The following is a 13,296-nucleotide window of genomic DNA, read 5'->3' as shown; positions in this document are numbered from 1 at the left end:
TTCTTAATGATATTTAATAGTAGACGTTATAAACAAATAAAATTTAGCACTATATGTGCTTTCATTTGGTTTCATTTAAAAGTATACGTTAATGAAAAAATTAACTGAATATAATATATAAAAAGTAAATTTTTTGATTTATAATTATAAAATTCATATAAAAATTACATATTTTCGTTATAAATTGAATTAAAAGTTTACTATACAATTATTAAACCAAGTGCATAATTTATTCCAATGGAAATTCTGTAAATAGATTCATATGTATCGAATATAAGCATTAATTATATTTATAAGCTAATCTAAAGGGGATAAATATATCACCTGTATGTGCAAGAAAAATTATATGATTACGAAATAATCACGACTTCTGTTTTGTTAATATATTTTTTTTCTATTTAATCAATATAAATTTCGTTCAAATTTACAATATTCTTGAAACTAATGAAGATGAACGAAAAACATTTGATTAATTTAAAAAAAAAATAACAAAAAAATTAAGATTGTTATTCCGAAAAGATTTAATTTAGAATTTATCTTATTCTTCTTGTGTCCAGGCGATATGCAAATGCAAGGCAATAAATATCCAATGAAAGATATTACAATAATTTCTTTCCTGACACAAGCTTATGAAATTGTATTACTTATACCTTATATGTGTGTTTGTTGAACGAAAATTCATTTTCTTTCTTTTGTAAAATAATCGACATTTGCTCATGCATTTTTTTTTCTTATTTTTTCATTTAAAATAGAATGAATATTGCTATCTATAAAGTTAAAATAATATTGGAATCAGTTTTTAATGGTAATCAATAAATATTTGTCAATCACACATAAAGACATTTTTTACTACTAAGGGCAGCATTTTTTGTTTTTGTTAAAATTTAATAGAAATTTGTATATTTTAATTTAAAAAATTATACAATTCTTGGAAGTTGTCTGTTATATTATAATTATAATTATATATATATATATATATATATAGTGGAAGTTTATAAAGATATTTAGTCAAGATTGCGATTTCCTTCAAAATAGTTTTATAAAAATGTCAGGCGACCTTTATAAAAGTATAAATCAATAATTTGTTTCATTATTCATTTATAATAAGTACAAATAGTATAAAATCGTACCATAGAACTGTCTCAGAAAGAGTAACTCTGGAGACAATTGTAATGTACTACAAGTAAAAAATATAAATTTAGCAATCTTATAAGGCATTAAATGACTTGAATTTTATAAAATTTTTAGGAATGTATAATTACTTAAAAAACATTATTAATTACTACACTCTTAATTTTGTTTTTGCATGATGTAAGTATATAAATTTCATATGATTCCAAGAGTGAATTTTGATCATTGATTTAGTTTAAATAAAAATTATACTATTACATGTGTGTTGTTATTAATAGTAAAGAATAGTAAATATTTAAAGTATATTTTTCTATTTTCTATTTGATAATTTTCATTATACTTGATAAGAAGAACCAAGATTTTTATGTAATAGACAATCAGACTAAATACTGGAAATAACTGCTCTTTCACATTTTTGAATTATATTTCCAAAAATATTTCATACAAAAAACTTATAAGATAACAATATAATATATTCATCTCCCCCCTACATAGATTTATAATATTATAATTTACAATTAAACTTATATAAACCAAGTTATATGGAATTTTATCTCTTTCATTTTATACTATAGCAGTCTTTGGTTTCATCAGCATCATTACATAAAATCCTTGGAGTGCAATAAAATCTGCAGTATCAAATGAAATTATTGCTTCGATGAAAATGTGTATACTTATTTCTGATATAAAGATTTTTACAAAGATTCTTGAGTAATAGGAATCTCAAGCCACATATCAAAATTGTTTTGTCTTAATATACAAATTCCATGAATATATACAAAAAGGAAAAATGATGTATTATTTGTAGAAAACGATTTGTAAAGATTTTCTAAAACATACTATCTGTTATATTCTTCATTTTAGGCAGTTCAATATTTTTATTATTATTCTTTTCACTGAAAATTATTTTATGCATTTGATAACTTAAATTTATAATCGGATTATTTTATATAATATATAAAATGTATATTAATAGATAAATATAATATAGTTAAATTATATCAAATACAGTTTAGATAATATTATTCGTATAAACTTGTACTCGAGAGTGTTTAGAAACCAAAGACAACCGTTCCAATCACAGTTTTTAAAAAAAATATTATCAATACTGATTATCTTTAAAAAACTTTTCAATGAGTACAATAGGATGTAAAATATGAAATTGCAATTGATTATCAGTCTAGATTTGCTTATTTTGATTTTACTCATTAATTTATAAAATAGTTGGTAATTGAAGGATAAGCATCTAGAATAGACGATAATATAAGATCATAAATATAAAGATTATAATATTTATATATAAAAAATAAAAACATTTTAAATTTAACATAGTAAAGTTTAATAAGCAAATCTTCATTTCCTCATGAACTTTTCACATAATTAGTATTTATCATAATTGAAATAAAATTTTACCTTTGCGATTTGCATCACTTTTATCAACTTTATATTTCAAATGTTTAATACAGTATATATATACTTTACCTCCAAATTTGATCATATATTACATCCCATATGAAATTTTCTTAAAATGCAATGTAATTCTTTCTATAAAAATTAAAATACTTCAATTATATTATGATTTTGATAACTTCAGATTATAAATAATAATCAGTACATATTTTATCATAGTTAGAAACAAATGAGTTAATATATTAACGTTTGAACACAAGTGGTTAGTCTCATTTGGTTCATATGGCATGGGGCTAATATTTGGTTTACTCTCTACTTAATGTAGTGATCATTTTAACAAAGATAATTAGTCTAAAGTATAAATAAGTTATATTAATGCCAGAAACAAATTTGTCTGTCTAGATAATATCTTTAGCACACTTAGCAGCACGAGATAGCAACAAGCTAAATTTCTGTAGAGTATATTAATATATGTACCGAATGAAATGTAATTTTCTCATCTAAAAAATGTCTATATTAAACTTTATAATTTATGTAACGTATAAACGTCCTTATTTACAAAATTATTTTTTCGATTTTTAAAGATATAAAAATAATTATCGATAGATATAATGCACAAGAAGTTGAATACCTACTTGCCACATTTTTTGACAATTTTGTCTAAATTGTCCAAATTAAACTTGTTAAATTATATAATACCAAAAATCTAGTTATTTACAAAATTGTTTAGGTTTTTAAAGATGTTATAAAAATAATTATCAATAAATACAATGCATAAGAAGTTGAATATCAGTTTGACATATTTTCAGACAAGATATTACTTGTTTTTTTAATACAGATCAGTTGTACGTGTGCTTAATTTGACGTAATTGATATAGTAATAAATAATATGGCTTATATCAACGAATATTGTCCTGCAAGAATGTAAACTCTTCTAACTGCCAATGCGAGCAATCGTAATGCTATAGATTGGCCTTTTTTATACAATTAATACTAGTACTGTATACATACCTTTTAACCATTAATAACTGCTCCTTCCATTCTTACTTTACATTATTGGAGCATTAAAGACTCCAAATTGCGATGCAAAATAGTATCCTTTACTGCATTAAAAACAACTTTAATATTTTCTGTATCAACTGCAGTGGTAAAGTGATGGAATAAAGGCTTTCTTGGATCCTTTTTGACAGATATAAACATTTCCAATATAAAATTCTGTACATCCTTCATGGAATGTGAATCGCCAGTAAATTGTGGAAAATACCAGCGAACATTGGTATCATTCGATCTTACTTTTCTATCCAAGAGATCAGTTTTATTTAGAAACAAAATTATTGAAACTCCACCAAATGTCATATTATTTACTATTGTATCAAAGATATTTCTTGATTCTTCTAATCTATTAGTTTCCCTAAAATTACGAATAAAATAAATTTACTACCTTTTTTACAAAAAAAATTTCACGATATCTAGATATTTAACTGTATTGTTTATTACTTATTTTCTGCTATGGTCTGATCAAACTCTGAAGAAGATACAAGAAATAATATAGAGGTCACACAGTCAAAACATTGATACCACTTTTTTCTTTGAGATCTCTGTCCACCAACATCAACAAAGAGAAATGGAATATTGTTTATTGGTATTACAAATTCAGAAATTCCTTTCGTAGCCTTTCTACAGTGTAAAATATCCTGATGCGTAGGAGCATAATCCTACGAAATAAGATAGAAGTCAGTAAAATATAATAAGATTCTAATTTATGGATTTTTTGTTGTTGCATCTTATGAAATAATGATATTGCATACGGAGAAAGAATATTTATTAATGAAATATTACATTACCACTTTGGCAATCCTATCGAGGTTATCTAGAAAATATTGGACTGAATCGCTCTGGAAATTGAAGATTGTTTTATTCATTATTCATTAAATACATTTAACTACTTATAAAATATTATTTTTAGCTAGTATATAAAATCATTTATAAAGATTATTTAAAAATATTATCTTACTAATTGAAATTCTCTTCTTCTATCAAATGCTTTTTTTATAGACGCATCCGTCCATAAACTTTGTAAAGCTGGTACGTAGTGAAGAAACAATCTAGTATCTAAATCATTGTATTTTCAAATTTCAATAATTGATATCCAATATCATAATTTTTTTGATTTTCCCAAGGTATATTCAGCTTATCTCTTGCATCTAACAGTACTTTCATTCCTTTGATTATGTTTTTATAGATTATATGTTGATACTCTTTAATTAATTCAGGCTGAAAAATAAAAAATATTTTAATGACTTTCAAATGTTTTAACCATTAGTAGAATAGACTACGTTTATTGTGGCAAATATTAGATAAATAATAACACTTCTATAGTCAATGTATTCTAATCGCTCAATCATATGGTTCAGGTTGATATACATGAATTTAATCAAAATGAAATAGTTCAGATATAAGAATCATGACACTACATAGTATAATTAGAGGAGATAGGTGAGATAAGTAAATTGAACAAGATGTAATTAAAAAAAAAAAGAGAATTTTGCCATAAAAAACACAAAGATAATAAGGAAATGTAAAACTGGTGTGTCAGTAAGTAATATACAATCCTTCTTCTATTTCGAAAATCTTATTAAAATGAAATTGATCAGATAATAATGCGTAATAACTCGGACACGTAACCATTCGTCATACCTCAAATTTGATTCCATGTATAATTCGCATCTGTTTAAGGAATGTTGATTTTCCACTTTCTCCAGCACCAAGTAACAAAAGTTTAACCTGTCTACGAAATGTTTGCCGATCTTTCTCCAACATCCGGTCGATTTCTTGGCTTTTGTATCGTTGCTCGATTTCCTCGGGGCTAAACTTGAATCGTAGACAACAAGTGCACGACCACGTTAGTGATCCCGCCATCTTACTATCCTTCTTTCACACCATGGACACGTTTAACAAACTTTTATTATCTTTTTTTCTTCTAATAATTCTTTCTCTTTCGTTAAATAAAGAAATGTCTTCCTCAATTTATTCCAACTTGGTCAAAGTCACGAACACACTATATTATTATGTATACTGACACACACTTATACTCCGCGCGCGTCCTCCGTCTACTCACCGCCGCAGCCGCAGCCGCAGCCGCAGCCTCCACCCCCCCCTCGCCGTCAATACGAATATACACGAGGTAGTACGAGGTTAGAATGACTACTCGAAAGAAGCAACCTGTTTTCTCAATCATATTCCTCGTTCGACCTATTTTACGCCTTATTTCTAATCATTACAAATCATCTCGATAATTATGTTATTAGAATAAATAATGTAAATTGGAAATATGTACTATTCGAAGAATCGAAATAATTAGAAATCAGAAGCAGTCTTTTTTTATTATACAGAGTGTAACTATACAAAATATTACTACTAATGAAAATGATTCTTTGTTATAGACAGAGAGAAGAAGAAGAAAACAGCTGAACAATAAAATCAAATTAACAATAATGAAATATGTAATTGTGTGTTGTTAAGTTTTGCTTTTATATGAATTTAAAGAATTTGGCTATTGGGTATATCCGCTTACCTTACTGTTGTGATTAGAAAGAGGTTTATTTACCAGTATTCAAGTCCTAATGATGGATAGGAATTTTTTAAGTTATACTTCATTTGGCGCGTCAGGGCAAAATGATGGGAGTGAATTTTCATGATGCGCGCGTTATATGACTCGGCCTCTAAGCATCTAGGGCTGCCGAGCGGCTAGTGTACTTATCACCATAGGTAGACTAAACATCTTCGATGCCCGGTTGCTGCGGTCTAAGACAAAGGATGACGCAATTGGAATGCGATAAGAAGCACAAGGAAAGTACTTACCATTACTGCTCTCGCACCGGCGACAAGTCACTCTCTGTCGGGCATCCAACCTGTAAGGACGTGTGAATAAATAAGAAGTATTTTAATCAACGCCTTTTAGTTCGATTATTTACCTACTTACCCGAAGCAAATAAATTATTCGTTATTACTTACGTGTGTGTGTGAATTCATACTTCGGCACCGTACATAACTCGCGTACAATGTCGCACAGCGACATGAAATTAACAGCATGAAGTAAGTCGATAAATCTTTTAATTTAGTGTGGACTGATATCTCTATATTCAAGATATTTATTCTGGTATTTCTATAATATATACACAACACGAGTTTTATATTAATACAAATAAAAATTATTTATTCATGTGTTTTTAATTATAACATACGGTGGTGATTGATATTAAAAAACTGTAAATATCTTCAAAAACATTGATTGTTTGTAAATATTAGTATAATAAAAGTTATTTTTATAATCCTTTTTAAACAATTTTTGTATCATTGAGGTTAACGGAGGTATATATTATTTGATTACATTATTCATAAAAAAATTGTCAACGGCCACGGCGCGGTGACAGCACTAGTTCCTGCTTGATTAAGTCAAGCAGCGCTAAGTACGATTAGTACTTGGATGGTTGAACCGCTTGAGATAACCGATGTGCCAAGACTCTCCGCCTAGTTAACATCTAGTGTTGGTTCCAAGCCCAGATAAAAAGGAGAAGGTTCGAGAAGTGCGGCTAGAAATCTACCCTCGGTAAAAACAATAAATTACTTCTAGAAATAGCAATAATAAAAGCTATTAAAACAGGACGATAAAGTCCTAATAAAAAGAGGAAGAAAAGAAAGAAGATAAATTATTATTTATATTTATTATTTATTAAATAATAAATATAAATAATAATCAATCAGTGTGTGTTCATAAAAATTTATATTTAATAAATAAATAAATAATTTATTTGGATTGTATTTGGTATATTTATTGTTTATATGTACGAATGTATAGAAAATAAACTAATTTTTTATGAGTGTGAATTTTGCAGACAAATTTTAAAAAATTGATTCTGATCCACGTAAAGTAACTTAAAAAAAAAATGTTAATGAAAAAAAATATACGTATCTATATATGAGAATTTTGAACACGTGCTTTTTTAACAATTTCAAAATTATATTTTTAATATGAGTATTTTATTTTCTCAATTTGTCTGCTGTCTGCATAATTCATATTCGTAATTTTCTAAACTTTTTATATTAACATTAAATACTGAGTGTTTGTTATAATTTTTTAAATATAATTATTTGTTATTTTGTTTTGTTAAACCAAATAAGTATAACTTCTTACGTGCGTACATAATTTTTTTATGAGAATTTTTCTGTTCTTTAGTCTATTGAGTTAAAACATTTTTATTTTCATTGCTTATTATATAAACGACAATGATTTATTTAAATCTTTTGTATTAGTTTCTAAACCATCTTACTAATGATTTTTATAATATTAACAAAATGCTAGCTTCTGTTTGATTGATAAAACGGAGCGCAGCTATAGATAATAAACTGTTTGAGGAAATTTTTTTCTTATTATAGAGAACACCTCCACACATTTTAAACATAATCCGCGAGGGTCGCCCCGTAAAAATGTACTTATTTGGTGGAATGACCTATATATAATATATATATATATATATAAATATATTTTATAAATATATATAGCGTGACCAGGTAAAAAGGGGGAGGATTGGAAGTATGAGAAGATAAGCTACTAATTATTATTATTTATTTATTTAACAAAAAAAAAGAAAGGAAACATTTTCAATCGATTGATATATTACATGTATATATATATATATATAAGAAAGAATAAAAAAAAGAAAAAGAAAATGTCAAAATATAAATATCAGTTCACACTAAATATTAGGAAGATATATCGAATTACTTTATGCGTCAACGGCCATGGTGCTGTGATAGTACTAGTTCCCGCTGGGACTTCTCCTGGAACCGTCGAGGCGAGTGGATCGTGCCGGAGTGCGTACGTGATTGAAGTTCGACGCGAATTTTCACGGTTAGTGCAAAAACCGGATCAACGAGTGCTATATCAAGAAACAAATTATCAGAAAAAGCAAAGAAAACATTATACGAAGCATCGATAATTACTTTCGATTAACATGTCAGCCTCCCACAGAGGAGGCGGCAGTAACGGATTTCTATATATATAGTAGCAAAATTGACTGTGATAAAACTGAAATGGAGACACAGGGAAATACAATGGCCAAAAAACGCGCTCGCTTGAATCCGAAATCTAAAATACCCGTGAAGAGAGATAGACAGGGGGAAAAAACATACGAAGACACCGATAAACGAAAAACTCAGAGTGTAAACGAAGAAAGTACTGACCTTTGGCGTTCAATAATGCAGAAAAAAATTGACGATCTTTCGGAGACCATCAAAGACCTAAAAAAAGTGAACGAAGAATTAAAGAACGAGAACGAAAAATTGAAGAAAACTAAAAAGGAAGGAATAAGCTCCACGCCGGCTTCAATATAATTTCTGAGTCGAGCAGCCGCGTAAATCATTAGATGATATAAAGCTTACAAGGGGACCTTACACTGGGACCCCCACGATCTTAACGTGCTTTGGTATATTAGTAGTATCTTTTAGGGTGTTATCGTGGTAAAGGGTTTTTCAAAATGCGCAGTCGTTTTTGAGAAAAAGGTTTTAAAGTTTTGACTTTTGTGTATATATTTATATTATTTTAATTTCAACCGTGTATCACAGTGACGCGATAGCGTCAAAGGTAGCGTCTCGCTTCTCGCGCGGTAGTCAGTGTCGATCCTCGTGGGGGAAATTTTTTATTAATTTTTTTCTATCTGTTTTTTTAATTTTTTTTCATATTTCTTAATTTTTAAATATATACAGGAAAGAGAAAACTATTTATTACAAAAAATTAGAACTAATAAATTTTTTTAACATCTTGCGCAAATAATAAAGGAAACTTGATTAATTGAATTACAGTTGAACATTTTATTTTTAACAGGTATATAAAAATAGATAAATCTTCAAATACTAACAACACAACATCGTATATCTTCTAATCATTAACAATTTCATGAGATAAATATTAAGTTCATGCCTTATTAAAACCAAATGAAAGAGAAATATTTTAACGTTCATCAGGTTTGTTTTCCAACAGATCTTTTAAAAAGTCGTTGTTTATGTAACAAGTCATCTTTCATTAATTGCGCGAGATGTGAAAAAATTTATTGTTTTTTAATGCTTTACACTAACTATCACTCTGGAACTGCGTGTATAAATAATAATAGATGTAACAATAAATGTTTTAAAACTCGTGGATATAAAAAAATTATACATGAACATTGTTAATGATTAGAATATATACATTCCAAGTCCATAAGTCTTGAATTTTCGATGACTCTCTCTTTAAGCCAGTCAAATTGCTTTTGGAAGACCTCTATGAGTGTCTTCTTAACTTCTTCGGCTATTTCTGAAATCCTTTGGTTTCTATTATCGGTTGGGGGTTTTGGATAACGTTAGTGGCGAATGCTTCTCTGCGACCCACTCTGTTGTTTGTCGGGTTGTTTTTTACGACTTCAAAGTATCGGAGGTTAGATCTCACATAGTTATTCATTTGTATGATTTTATGTTGCCTCCTTTCTTGTTCTATTTTTTTTAATTTTGTTTAGCAATGCTAGTCTCTTCGGGCAGCCTTTGTACGATGCAGGGTATCCATGATTATTGCACAATACACAGAAGAGGATTTTTCTATTTATCTCTTTGTCTTGTTTGTTGATTTTGCATTGACCTGGCTCGTGATTCTCGTAACATTTGACGCATCGGTACCCCATGTTACAATTGGACACTACATGCCCGAGTCTTTGGCATTTTCTGCATTGGATGTTTTCGGTTTTTCTCAATTTTTCCCATCTTTTGACTTGATGGTTGACATATTTAATACTACGCAATTTTGAGGATATCGCCTTGAGCTGCCGATATCTGCACAATGAACATCGGAAGTTTCTTGTTCATTTTCAATGCATGAGCTGTTGTGAATCTCGATACTTTGGTGAATTCAAGGTCTTTAATATTCATTTCTTTTAGCTCATTAAGAATTTCTTCTGGTTCGAAGCTATTGTTCATTCCTTTAAGGATAAACGTTTGACTCTTTTCAGTTTTTGGGGTGTATGTGAAATACCTTGTATTCGATTGGTCTAAGGCAGCCTTGACTTTATCGTAGTCTTCGTAATTAGATACGTTCACTGTCAATTTGTTTTTCTCCATTGTCTCTAACGTAGAATTCCTCGATTTTAAGCCTTTTCTTCAGAGCTGTCGTTATTGTTTTCGAGTTTTTTCCAACGATGTTTTCGGAGGTAGTTTACATTTTTTCCGTAGTTCGTTCTTGTGCGGTTAGCCGCTTGTTTCGGTGTATCGGTGTTTTGTTTTCTTTCCTTCGGTTGTGTTTTCGCTTCTACTCGCTTGAGGGTAGCGGAGCGAATCTGTTACTACAAGGGGACCTTACACTGGACCCCACAGATCTTAACGTGCTTTGGTATATTAGTAGTATACTTTAGGGTGTAGTGGTAAAGGGTTTTTTCCAAATGCGCCAGTCGTTTTTGAGAAAAAGGTTTTAAAGTTTGACTTTGTTGTATATATATTATATTATTTTAATTTCAACCGTGTATCAAGTGACGCGAGAGCGTCAATAGTAGCGTTCTCGCTTCTCGCGCGGTTAGTCAGTGTCGATTCTTTGTGTGGGGAAATTTTTTTATTAATTTTTTTCTATCTGCTTTTTTAATTTTTTTTCATATTTCTTAATTTTTTAAATATACAGGGAAAAGAAAATTATTTTACAAAAACATTAGATAAAATAATAAATTTTTTAACATCTTGCGCAAATAATAAAGGGAAAATTGATTACTTGAATTACATTAACATTTTATTTTTTAACAGGTATATAAAAATAGTACAATCTTCAATATATAACAAAACAACCAAATCTTATCTCTTCTAATCATTAACATTACGTAAAAATAAAAGACACTCATTCGAACATCAACCTAATTAAAGCTGGGGTTTCGCAAGGAAGTATCCTCGGACCACTTTCTTACACCCTCTATACGGCAGACATACCAATAAACGCAAACTGCAGTCTTAACATTTGCAGCTGACATGGCCATGCTTACCATAAACACGGACCCGCAACACGCAATTCAATCGTTACAACAACAAATCGACTCTCTTGACGAACGGTTACGTAATAGGAAGATCAAGGTAATCTCTAACATATCATGTTTACACTGAAGAAAAACCAAATACCGAAACTTAAACTATATAATACAGAAATTCCGCAAGTAACGACGGTCAAGTATTTGGGACTACATCTAGATTCCAAACTATCATAGAAAAAGCATATAAATGCCAAAATTGAACAAATTCGTCTAAAAAGAAGTCCAATTACTTGGCTAACTGGTTAAAAGTCTAAACTACATAGAAAAAAAATAATAATTTACAAAACAATAATAAACCCAATCTGGACCTATGGAATACCGCTATGGGGTATAGCGGCGAAAAGTCACACTGCTGAGCTCGCATATTTATTCATAATCCTACGCACAATCGTGAATGCTCCATGGTACGTCCGTAACGAAGAATTAAGGAAGGACTTAAATATTCCTACAATACGAAGAAATATTCCCACGAAAAGAAGAAATAGCCAAGACAACCTGCAGATACAAAAGAAGGATTGATACGCACATAAACCCGCTAGCCAACGATAACTACAACCAATATATCCCTAGAAGGCTCAAAAGAATCCACCCAGGAGACCTAGTAAAAACTTTTTTACCTAATCGAAATTTAACCTAATCGAAATAAATGACAAGAAGACGGCTATTTCATGAGAGAAACCGTCCACGTTGTTTTTGCCAAAATTCCTCCAACATGGGTCCTCGGCGATTGCGATTAAGCTAATTATGAGGATGGTGACAAGGTGAATTAGAATTAAAATACACCACGTGGTTGAGCCAATAAGTGCAATGCTTTATTGGCTCGTCAGGGAAAAAGCCTTGTGGCAAAAACCCTGGTGGTATCGATACAATGGACGACGATGGATCACGGATGTGTCCGTGATCAACTTCTCGTCATGATTAACCCTGATGGTCAATCTCGTTGAAAGACTGGAAATTATATTTCTCACCGTTGATTGTCGCCTCTACGTCTACTACTGGGTTACCACCTCTACGTCTATTACCGAGTATATCTCCTCTACGTCTATCACCGGGTATATCTCCTCTACGTCTATCACCGGGTATAGATGAATTCTATACATTTTTAACAGATGAATTCTTTGCCTCTCGAATACTCCTTTCGCTTGTTGTCTCCGGGTGTCTTGTTTCAAAGTGTTCTCTCGTAGGCGTCCAGCGTTGGAATAGACCGAATGTCTTTGGTAATGGGCCCTGCAGGGTGCACTCACTCGACGGTCGAGTGGTGGGGGTCATGGATGCTGGTTACTAGTACTCTCTATCGATTTAGTGGGCGCATAGTAACTATCGATTTTTAGTTACTATGGATTTTTGGTTATGATCGATTCCGATTGTCCACACGTGTTATCTTTTTTCACTTATATAACAATTTTCCAAATGTCTATGAACAAATTGTCAAGATGTATGGAGTTAATAAAAAAAAAAAGTAGTATTTAGGCGGAGTTATTTATTTCTTTACTAAATATAATTATTTAATAAGCGAGAATAGCGAACGATAAGAAAAAGAATTTTTGTTACTTGTATGGATATATAGAAGATTAATATACCAAGAATAATCAAATAAAAATTTTTATTTACTAAATATTATTATTTATTATCTGATTGATTTTCTTATATTAATTATATTAAT

The 13,296-nt window shown here is 29.7% G+C and overlaps 1 protein-coding gene and 2 long non-coding RNA genes across 3 annotated transcripts; 2 read left to right on the top strand and 1 right to left on the bottom strand.

Annotated features, from left to right (window-relative positions):
* Positions 1–3,334: 3,334 nt before the first annotated feature.
* LOC122520237 (guanine nucleotide-binding protein subunit alpha homolog) lies at positions 3,335–6,291 on the bottom strand. Its single transcript, XM_043640314.1, is given in 6 exon segments — positions 3,335–3,952; positions 4,039–4,256; positions 4,386–4,436; positions 4,556–4,662; positions 4,665–4,815; positions 5,239–6,291. Coding segments are annotated over 6 exon segments (1,107 nt in total). The 5' UTR covers positions 5,461–6,291; the 3' UTR covers positions 3,335–3,594.
* Positions 6,292–6,563: 272 nt separating this feature from the next.
* Positions 6,564–8,883, top strand: LOC122520241. Its single transcript, XR_006304488.1, has 2 exons — positions 6,564–6,636; positions 8,359–8,883. It is a non-coding gene; the product is annotated as an uncharacterized LOC122520241 (long non-coding RNA).
* A 2,568-nt stretch (positions 8,884–11,451) lies between these two features.
* Positions 11,452–12,241, top strand: LOC122517582. The gene is made up of 2 exons (XR_006303894.1): positions 11,452–11,676; positions 11,746–12,241. It is a non-coding gene; the product is annotated as an uncharacterized LOC122517582 (long non-coding RNA).
* The last annotated feature ends 1,055 nt before the right edge of the window (positions 12,242–13,296 follow it).

Source organism: Polistes fuscatus, unplaced genomic scaffold (assembly GCF_010416935.1).
Source record: "Polistes fuscatus isolate 324 unplaced genomic scaffold, CU_Pfus_HIC Scaffold1, whole genome shotgun sequence".
NCBI lineage: Eukaryota > Metazoa > Arthropoda > Insecta > Hymenoptera > Vespidae > Polistes > Polistes fuscatus.
Note: the sequence above shows the minus strand (reverse complement) of the source record. Positions and strands in the feature narration are given on the sequence as shown.